Source organism: Mugil cephalus, chromosome 1 (assembly GCF_022458985.1).
Source record: "Mugil cephalus isolate CIBA_MC_2020 chromosome 1, CIBA_Mcephalus_1.1, whole genome shotgun sequence".
Classification (NCBI taxonomy): Eukaryota; Metazoa; Chordata; class Actinopteri; order Mugiliformes; family Mugilidae; genus Mugil; species Mugil cephalus.
The window spans coordinates 41,877,620-41,888,747 of record NC_061770.1 but is presented as its reverse complement, the minus strand read 5'-3'; the positions used below and the strand labels follow the sequence as shown (position 1 = coordinate 41,888,747).

Here is an 11,128-nt window from a genome sequence, read left to right as displayed (position 1 = left end):
GAGGAAAAGGAGGCAGATATGATGCTTTTCTTCGTGGAAATAGGCACAAGAACACAACTGAGAAAAATGTGTCATCTTCTTTACTAAATGAATAGACATGCCTCACTGAGGAGATTTATATTTGTGACTGCAGCTCCCAGCGATACAATGACAATAAACATAATCAAATTTGTTGAAGTTTGATGGATACTTCCAGTAGTTAATATCCAAGACACTGCAAATAGGAAATGTCAGATTAAAACTTACTTATGTAACATCCAGACACTTCTCTCCCACAGTCCAGTAGATTCCAACGAGCAAGACGAAGTCAGTAAGTGAGGCTTCTACCCAGCATGCCTTGTGTTTGCTAACATCAATCAATGCTTTAATCGCAGACAGCAGGATCCAATCGGGCTGAACAGGTGTGTGCAGCTGGACTTCAAGTCCCTCAAGATGAAGAGCGGGAAGCTTATTAGCCAACAACCCAAAACATAATAATAGTACAAAGTTTGCATCAACAACCCAAACCCTGTCTCATTAGAAACAGTGAATTATAGGAGCAAATCTAAAGAGCTAAAATTCACCAGCAAGATGGTGAATTTTCATTTAATACTGTACATCTGACAATCTTTTGTACAATGACCGTGGTGCCATATAAATAACCTGAAACTCGCTCTTTAGTGTAAATTCCTAGACAGTGCCCCAAAAACAAAACAGAAACAAATAAAAACATATTGATAGATGGTTTAACTTTACAGGAAATATACACAGGTTAAATGAAATGCACTGAAAGCAGCAGTTATGTCATGACAAAGATACCGTTGTCTAACGTTATACTCATGGTAAATATAGCTACCTGTGTGCTTCTGTAGACAAACCATCGACGTTATGGTCCGATTTTGACATCAATACAATCCTTGCGTTGTTGTCTCTTTCTAGTTGGCAAGTAAACATGAACAACGTTGAAAAGTTTCTCATAGAGTTCTTATCTAATGCTGTATCTATAGTATATACAATTTAAAATGGTACAATGTATTATTATTATCCTTATTATTTATTTCGCCCCCTCTGTAAATGATTCCTTCAAAGAGCAAAGAGACAGACCGCAATGCTGAACTAAGTCGGGTACGAACACTCTGGAACCGAGAGCCAGTCTGGAATGTAAAAGCAGACGGATGCGAGCTCAGATATTTTGTTCTGGGATTTTAGACGCAGTAAAAAGTCACAGTGATTTCACTTGGCAGTAAATAAAACAAGTCAAGACGTGGAGCCGATCCAAACCCTTTCATTAGCAGTCTCTTTTTTATTCTCTCTCTCTCTCTATGTGTTGATTACGTCGGAGGCCAACACGGTTTGCATTAGACACTCCAGAGACAGGAGGAAATCAACCTTGAAGTTAATGTTTTCACTTTGATAATTCAACCTTTTCGCCGTTTTAAATTGTCCTATTTATTTTTCTCGGTAAACTGTAGAGGAGGCTGCTAATTCCAGAGAGTTCACACCACACTGTCTACTCCTAACTGTGGCCAACAGTAATGAACAATATTTATATCTATGGTCAAAAGTCTGCATAGCACACTGTACACAGTATGAGTCCAAGTTAGTTATTGGGCCAAGCTAAAGATGATGTTCTCCTCCAAGGCCTCCACTGTCAGGCCAAAAGTTAAAGGACATTTTCAAAGAGGTGCATTGACCGCATGATATTTTCATCCTGCAGGGAAACAAAAAGAAAAAAGAAAAAGAAGAAGCAATGTAATAATTAACGCTGAATTTATTCGAGCAGCATTAAGGAGCTGGCGTGTCGGAGATCCAGCTTACGTTTTGGCAACAGTCGATGAACTCGTCTATGGTTACCACTCCATCTTTATTCTTATCCATCTTCTATTGGAGACAGAAGAGAAGCAAATAAAGAAGGTTTTCTATCTGTGGCCCCATAAACAGAACAGGGAACACTGTCAACCGCACACTTGCCTGAAAGAATACTTCTACATGCTGACGAGGCGTCTCCTCTTTGAGGACAGGGTATGTACATTTTCCCATCATGTCGTAGATGGCTTTCATGATGTCCAGCATTTCCTGTGATGCGCAGAAAAAAGCTCCGTTCACTCAACAACTTGGAAACGTTTTCAAAAAACTACGCTGCTCTACTTATATAAATGTCTTTTTCTACAGTCAAAAGGTCAAAATTTGCCCAATGCTTTGGTTTTAAGACCAAATATTTTCAAAATGAATAGTTTCCCCTGCAGGCTTAGATGTGCTAGTAATTGCATAATATTCCATTACAGTTAATTCATTTGTCATGGGATATAAAATCTATTAAACCTGCGTAGATTTCTGTCTGGACAAAAGTCAGCCCTGTGGTAAAACAAATGAAACCAAACTGTGAGGCTGGAGGTATGCGTTCTTTCAGAAGCTATGGAGACAGGCTAATGCTAAATTATTGACGGCGGACAAACCTCTTTAGTGATATATCCATCTTTATTGATGTCGTACAGGTTGAAAGCCCAGTTGAGTTTTTCCTGGACTGTCCCTCGCAGGAGGATAGAAAGACCCATAACAAAGTCCTACAATGAGACAAAACAACAAGGACAACAGCAACAGTCTCGCTTAGTGTGTGAGATTCTTCAGCCGATCCCATATGTCAACATTCCTGCAGGCATAAGGTTTTATGTCATGTTTTAATTACAGGCAAGTGATGGAACAGCCAGCGTGGAGGCACTATAAATCAAAACTACCTCATTATTCAAATGACTGGCCCACTCATATTCTATGTTGGCCCTGGGGGAATCACTGTACTTTCTAACGGAGTGGACTACACGTTAGCCAGGGAAACTGTGGTTTGGCATGATGACAGCGTTTCTGTCCTAATGAGCAAATATCTGTCCTTCATAAATATTAATCAAATGTTGATAGCGTCTCGTAAACTTGGTTAGGCCGAATTAACATGACTGAGGTTGCAGGTTATATAATGCTCTCTGGAGTAATGTGTAATAGGAGTTTGCAGCGTCAGTACTTTGTACGTCATGTTTTTTTTTTTTTAGGAGTGCTGGACACTTCTTTTAAAACAAACACATTCAGCGTTGCACAGTGTCTCTGCCCAACCACCATGTCATTGCCTAGCAATCCACCATGAAGCGCTAGAAAACTATATGCTTCCACAGAAATAAGCTGACCATTATTTTAAACTGCAGATGACCCAAGAAATGGAAAAGAGTGAATGTGTGAGCCATTTGTGAATATCCCTGTGAGTCATCCCCATCACTGTGGGAGGAACACTAACTCAAGCTGGCAAATGAAAGTGGGCTTAAAAAGTATGTTTTACACACCATCTCTGTTGGAATTCTTGATCAAAGTAAAAGCTGAATATCCCACGGTAGCCAGGAAAAGCCTGAAAACATTGATTCCATTTCCAACGTGATAATCAGTGCAAAGTGGGATTTTCTGCTAAAGAACAACAAAAAAAAAAAAAATGTGGAGAATATATTGGAAATAAGGAACATGCTTCAGGGTACTGCAGTCTCCCTTCATCCCCTGGTGGGATCTCAGCGATAGAGTCCACATTGATTTATTGGTACTGGTGAGCTTCAACGTTTTTATAATAATTTGATGAAGGCAAAAGTGGACTGTGTTTCATATCAGAACATGACTTAAACGACTGTATAGAATAAACACATTATTAAATGCCGTGTAAAGATGGTTCAGATCATTCTCTAGTGATGAGTGAACCCACTTACAGCTTGACCCCTCTCCTTACCTCGAAACTCACAGAGCCGTTGTGATCTGTGTCAAACGCATTGAACAGGAAATGTGCGTACGTTGAAGCATCTATGAAGAGAACATGAGAGCGTCTGATTACAGCCCAGTTAACAGCAGCAGCAGAATCCACTACAAACAAGAAAACTGCTTTTCTGCACGACTTCAAAGAAACCAGCCCCGCGATGAGGGTGAAGGGAAACATGCTTACAGCCAAGAGTTTTTTATCATTGTTTCCTGTGAGCTGTGCCATTGTGTTCACTGGTCCGCCTTTCTTCTCTGTGAACATATATCAAAGGCTCCTAATGTTTTCTCCCTTCTTCCTCTGGTAGAATCTTTGCATAATGATGAGAGCCAACAGAGAGACCCTCACGGCTGAATGAATGCAAACTACTTTTCTCCCTTCTCCTCTCTCTATCATTTTCTTAGATGGAAGGTTAAAGTACTCTGGACTTGCAATTTTTGTAAACACGAATCAAAGACAATCTCTGCCAGCCCCGTAACACAGAAGAGCTAAGAAATGCTTGTGAGAGGGAAGCTGGAAAAGAGGAAGCGGTGGACACGGACCTCCTTGTGGGAAGAATTGTGAGTAGATGTCTTTAAAAGTTTCCTCGTTGACGACTCCACTGGGGCATTCCTGCAAGACAAGAGGGAATTGGACAGGTCAGATACCATCTACGTGAATGAATCTCCCCTCCTTTGATGTCGATGTTGAGCATGACTGAGGTTTAAAACCATTTCCAACATGGGAACATTTTATTCCGTCGTCTTTGTGACGTCCATGCTCAGTTTGCTGGTTTCTAAACCGCAAACCATGCGAGCCTCAATAGATAACGTGTTCGCAGCCATTCAAAGTCACCCACCTACAGCTGTACGGTAGCATTCAATAGAAAAGACTGAATACTCTTACATAAGTCCTCCAAGGAGGATGTTTTTGTCTCTTTTCAAAGAACTAAAGACATAGTGGACGACCTTGCGCAGAACAGCCTGGTGAAAACGGCAGGAAGTCACGCGGGTTAATTTCGTGCTTCTGGTGTGGAGCCGAACGCTGAAGCCTGTGGCAGGATATTGAATTCAGAAACAGAGGAAATGCTCCAACTATATGGGCAATCTCCAAGGCAGGACATATTTCTCTGGACGTTATAAATTGGAAACGGCCAAGGTGGAGGATGTCATATGAAATCTGAGATAACGAGCGGACTGCACAATGCGTAGATACGGGGTGCAATAACACCAGCACCTCTCCGGTAGATTGTAAAGATCAGCTAAGCACTTCTACATCCACAAAATGTATAGTTCACGTGTTTTCTGGCTGCTCTATTTCTGCGGGATCGTAGGATGTGTGAGGGAGAAACTGTTTTCTCAGTATGAGAAACTTTGTAAGATTTAAAGGGCATGCTCCTGCTTCCTGTGACCACGTGTGATCAGCCACTTTGGGAAACAGAGCGGCGAGGGAGAGAGAGAATGAAAAGATGAAGATGTAACCTTGTTGTCTTGCTTCAAACAGGCTTCTTTTGTTTCAAGGCTAAGAGGATGCTGCAAGGTTGTCTACACAAGTCTCTGGAGACTCTCCTCCTTTGTCTCTTGTAGGTTGAGGGGGGAATGAATTTTGGGGGGGGGAGTCAGACACACAGGAAAAGCAAGTTTGTCTCCTCCTTTGTCGTTTGGCAGTCAGAGGCCTGATTTATGGAGAATGGACCATAATAATGCACCACTGAGAAACTTATTCTCCCTCACGAAGAGAATAAATGGCACATAAACTTTATTGGTTATAACGGTGTGTAAAGGAGAACTTGATTCTCGGTTGAGAAAAGTACACAAAGAAGAAAAAAAAAATGATTTGCTTGCTTGTCAAGAGTTGGACTGTGTACCTGTCCACCGAGTTATTTTTCAGTGCTGCCAAATTTAATGAACATGCCATTCATCTGAAGAAGTGCCTGCTGGCCTAAAACGCCATAACAATAAAAGTTTAAGTAGGAGCTTCGGCTTGTCAAAAATATAACCAGATTGTTATACCACATATACAGTATATTTGCTGGTGGATCCCTTCACTTTCTGCACACTTTGCTATATAAAGAGTTAATGACCTTCACACTATTCAGCAAATTGTGATTTTATTTCAATCATTGAAATTATTCTTGGTTTGCTTATTCTTGTCTATACTACTTGCTCGGCGTCTCCATGTGGCAGATTTGACTGGTCCCAGATTAGAAGGTGAGACACCTGTGTATCTAAAAGGCTCGAAGCCTGAGCCAGGAGGTCCAAGCAACTGTAGATCTCAGATATTAAAACCGTAGCTGTGAGCACAGCAGGTCAGGACAAGAGTCTAAAAACCTCTCCAGAAGCTGTGACACATTAGACTGACAGTCAGCTGTTGGACAGTCTCAGGCTGGTGGTGAGCGTCTGTGGCTCCAGCTTTGGCAGGTTCCCCCCCTCACCCTTGGCACCAGTCAGACCCCCAGTCAGTCTGCGTCTTTTCAGCCGGTTCAACGTGTTGAATCGACAGCAGAACGAGTCAGTCAGAGGTTTTCCCCTTTACAATGACAAATGCAGTTTCCCTTTTTGGCACATTCCTTCCATGGCAGTAGTTCTTTGACACCTCAGTAACTGTCAGATGGAAGAAGTTGGCAACCATTGATTTTTTATTCTTTAAGTTAACCGAGAAAAATGAAAGCTATATTAAATATATTCAGTATTCAATAGAGATTGATTATGGATCATTATGGATTCATTAATGTCGTTTGATGGACTTAGATAGAGCCAAATGAAACAATTTAAAATGAAATAATAATAACTTCTAAATACTATTCCTGCAAAGACTACAGAGGAGTTTTCGGTGGAAACCTCGGCATCAAACATTTCCACCCTAAAAGCCAAACTGCTGTACAGTATTTGTTGTTTACTAGATCTACTGTTAATTAGAACAACAACAGCGCAGAGAGTGGGCTCCCAACTGTCAACCATCTGTTGAAGTAGTGGAAGGAAATGTCATCTGAGGCAGGACATTTTTAATTATACTAAAAACACATATTAGTGTGTGTGTGTGTGTGTGTGTGTGGAGGGACAATTACGGCCGTGAACATCACTAACACTGGTTAACATTAATATTCCAGTGGCTGTGGTTCAAACATCGATTGCAGCTTCTTCTTCTCACCTCTTGAAAGAAAATTAAAGGTGAGTAAAACTGATTGTTGGCTGAATCCACCTGATTGTATTTTATCACGTCTTTTTCAGTCACGTGACGACGACACTGGGAGCGGAGGCAATTTTCCTGCGTCTCATCTCGTTACCACGTACAATGCAGAGCCCCTTGGATTCAATTTAAAGTTGAGAGGAATAGTCACAGAGTGAATAAAGGTCCTACCAGGGTAGGCTTTGATCTTACCAAAGTAAAAATCAGTTATTCATACATTCTGTAAATTATAAATTTAAATTATATCCTATAAATTATAAAATCAATCCAGTGGAAATTACCCAGTTACGGACTAAAATTCTTAATGTTTGGATATTTTAAACTAGAATGTAATTCATTGCATTGCAGTACCTGCTTATGAACCTTTAAATCAAAACTGAAAGAAAGAAGAAGTGGGATAATATAAGTGATATGTTGTGTATGATGGGTGTAATTTTCCACGTACCCTTGGATGTTGTTTCATTATTTAGTGCCGTTCTCATTAAATGGAATGAGAGGTCAGAGAGCGTAGTTCGTTTGACGTGCTTGGAAAAATTAGCTCATCCGTGATAATAAAATCACAAATACAATCTGTGAAATGCAAAACCTCGCCAGGCATGAAATTTCTTTTGGAGACTTGTGAAGCGGTGCAGCTGTAAGATCTGTGGGGAATTAAACAGACCTGTGATCTGAGGCACTGTGGACTGATGGAATAGAAAGTATGAGATCATAATCTAATGCCAAGTCAAAGCACCAGACTGTGAACTGTGAAGCCAAGCCGGTTTAGTAATACGTGAGGGCAGTATTGTGTTATTCCTTGTAGAATGGTGTCAAGGGATTTATGCAACGATAGATTCTCTCATACCTTTAATATGACGCAGACCCACAGGTATTACTGTGGTCCCTGCTGGATATCTGTTTTTGTTTTTTTTGGATCCAAAACAAACTCTTCTGCGCTACAAGTGAAGGACAAGCGAGGCACTTTTAAAGTCTGTTGTCATGACGAACGGCTTAATTCTCCCACCTGTGCTAGAAGTATTTGATCTGCTTTGAATCTCAACGCCAAGGACAAAGAACCAAACTTCTCGTGGTGGGAACCACGCCAGCTTCTATTAGTCTGGCCGGCCTTAAAAGCTCCCCCTCATTCTGCCAAAGTCACCGGGATGGGGCAAGACAAAGACGAGCGGTTTGACCCCAGCGGTTAAAAAATGAACCACAGCAGGCTCACCACGCTGTGATTTAAGTGCAATTACTCTTTCTGTTTGTCCAGTTCAGACATCTACCTCCAAACGCAACATCTCCATTACACAGATATTGTGTAGAGCTAGACACAAACAAATTACAGACGAAGGATTTACAGCTATGCTAGTCGTGTAGCGCAGCTTCTTTTTTATGTCATGGTACGAGAGATGATTGCAAGGAGGAGAGATTTATGTATTGCTACGTCGCGGACAGCTGAAGGACCAGACAAATATTAAGATTTATTATGAATAAGCTGTGCATGTCAGCTGAATGGATGTAACTGCAATTCAGCCAGATATTTTTAGACAACTAACCAATCAACTGGCATTTCTGTCCTCAGAGCTGTGCTGCTAGCATTGCTTAAGCATGCAAAACACAATCAAAATAGAAAACATATTGGTGGGTGTCTATAATCAAATGCAATACTACCTCACTTGGCCTTGGAGACGTCAAGCTAAGTGCATAGCACAAATTAAAGGCCTCATTAGTACATTTCTTACCTTGTCTCTAGTGGAAGGGGACTAATGGGCAGGCTTTGCAGGGACTTGGCTGGGCCAAAGTGCAGGTTCAACAGGAAAGTGAAGCACCACGGGGATTCCACTATCACAGGACTCTTACTATCCTCCTTCATTGCCAGACAATTTGGGCTGAGTTAATTCTGGGCCATCTCATTACACCTCACACCAGAGGTGAGAGAGGAGCGAGGTGGATTTATATGGGATGCTCTAAAGGACTTTGACCTGGATTGTTCGTCAGTAATATTCCAGAGCGGAGTCAAGCTTTGACCCAATTATTCCTGACACAGTGAACAACGGACAATAACTTCCAGGGTAAATAAAACTATATATTTTAACATGTAGTCCTGCCAATGATGCAGTGAAGCCGCATTCCTCAGATGCTTGATCATGTACTGCTCCTATACAGGCAAAGGTCAACATATCTTGCAAGTAGAAGCACTCTCCACTAGAAAAGGTCATGAGACAATACATCGTTCGTATCCAAGAGAGAACAGAGCCTGCTGAGTCATCTGCTGAGGCTGCACGGTGGTCTTGTCACTTACGTTCTTGAAGCCGCGGTAGAGGATCTGTAGCTCCTTACGAGAGAAACGTGTCTGGGCTTCAAGCTGCTCCAGGCCCTCGGGGCGATGGCGGACTGCAGAGAGTTCAAGCTCATCTTCAACGCTGTCTGTGAAGGAGGAGGGAGAAGGTCAGATGTGAACCAATGCTGGTAAGAGTCCTTGCAAATTTGCATTATTAAAAGCTAGAATTAATGATATCCCATTACGAATCTAAATGTCAACAGAAGCTAACATAAATCCATATTCAAAGCGTCTAATTATCAAATGCAAGATAAATTAAGTGAATCAATCTTTACAAAAACCAAACACAAATGCGAACGCTCTATTCTTCTCAAAAAACAAATATGACAGGGCAGTAATTATTGAAGTGTTATTGAGACCCCGGAACACACTATGAGGAACTACAAGTCCTTGTGGCAGAGAACCTCCTCATGAAAGTGGGCAGCTGAACCCTGTGAAATGTTTTAATGGGCCTATAATGATGGCAGATGCTGTCTGGGCACTGTCACTGACTGCACTGTCCTCACAGCACGGCGTTTGACTCGTCTTGCTGGCGCAGGGCCTCTCATATACCTGAAGTGTGACACACTGTCTAAGTGCCTCATTAGCTCCGAGGGGTCTTACTGCAGCCCACAGCCAAAAGGCCCAGTCTTCTCACAGACCACAATTAACCTGCTGCTATAGAGCAAATGATGTGCCTTCATGAGGGATGCTAGGTAATATTTTTAGAATGGAAATAAAACAGCTGCTTGATCTGATTCTCATCATTGCTGTCCAGAAGGTGTAGACTTACATTTGTGCGTTACCTTTAACATAAAATGGCCTATTTGGTTCACACCACATCATTTCGCACATTGTGAAAGCGAAAATGTTCTACATGAAATGCAGCTCCACGTGTGTGGAAGTCCATGTGTGACAAAAGCCTATATTGAAAGTATGTGCCCAAACACCGGGATAAGCCACAGAAATATTTTTTTTATTCTTATTTTTTTTTAAAAAGCACATGAGACGACAGCGACAAACAACCATCAGAGACAGAGACAGACAGAGCCTTGGAGGAACCACTTGCTTTGATTACTGGAGGATGGCTTTTTGCCCGCGGAGCATGGAAAGAGCCTCAAGAGTCGAGCTCTCACCCCGCGCTTGTGGACAATCTGAGGGTAACCTGGGAAATACAGCGTTAGGTCTTGCGGTTACCACGGCAACTGACAGCCTCGAGACATTCTAGGAAACTGGACATGCAAGAGGCTAGGGAGCTATTCCAAGTGCATATAGACTTCGGGCTACCTCTCTGGTTCTTCAGGACAACAACGGTATAATGTGCTAAGATAGAAGAAGGCGCACCAGGCAGGGTCAAAAGGACACGAGAGATGACTTCTTTTTACGTTCGGCAGATGTAAAAATCTTGGAAATGATTTAGTGAAAGCATGAGAGGACATGTAAACCGCAGAAAAGGTCAAATGCCAAAGGCTCCCTGCAATGACTGAAACGACATGTATGGCCGCTGACGTATTTGTGGACATGCTTCTTAGAGTGAGTCAGCTTTTTGGAAGAGAACTGGGTCAACAGGGACATTTTTGCTGCATATAAACCTCCAGGTCTGCAGCTCCAAGCACGGCATAAATACAGGTCATGAGTCTCTAGTTCACTGGGTTACATTACTTAGTAATGAGTTGTACATCATCAGTGTGAAAGACAGGCGCGAACACGATATGCAGCCTGTGATCTCATGTCAGGGTGTAAGCTAATATCTCATCAGGTGTCATCCTTTTTCACACATAATCAAGCATGCTGCTTGACAAAAGCATTTTCCTGCTGTCAGTTTAACAAAGGCAGTTTAGTACATGACTATTCAGCCACAGTGGGCTATCAAAGATAAGAACTGACGACTGAAGGACACAACC

General features: G+C 41.9%; 1 protein-coding gene across 8 annotated transcripts in view; it reads right to left on the bottom strand.

The window, feature by feature from the left end:
- Positions 1–62: 62 nt before the first annotated feature.
- kcnip4a (potassium voltage-gated channel interacting protein 4a) overlaps positions 63–11,128 on the bottom strand; it is a 125,128-nt gene continuing 114,062 nt past the window's right edge. For 7 of the 8 annotated variants that reach the window (XM_047580908.1, XM_047580944.1, XM_047580900.1 and 4 more), the window contains 7 exons: positions 9,207–9,331; positions 4,300–4,369; positions 3,734–3,804; positions 2,436–2,543; positions 1,951–2,055; positions 1,798–1,860; positions 63–1,690 (listed from right to left, as the gene is read on the bottom strand). In XM_047580908.1, the coding sequence (XP_047436864.1) occupies positions 1,643–1,690; positions 1,798–1,860; positions 1,951–2,055; positions 2,436–2,543; positions 3,734–3,804; positions 4,300–4,369; positions 9,207–9,331 (590 nt within the window). In that variant the 3' untranslated portion in view covers positions 63–1,642. Of the gene's footprint in view, positions 1,691–1,797; positions 1,861–1,950; positions 2,056–2,435; positions 2,544–3,733; positions 3,805–4,299; positions 4,370–9,206; positions 9,332–10,293; positions 10,390–11,128 lie in introns of all 8 variants that reach the window. The other variant, XM_047580891.1, reaches the window with a different exon arrangement.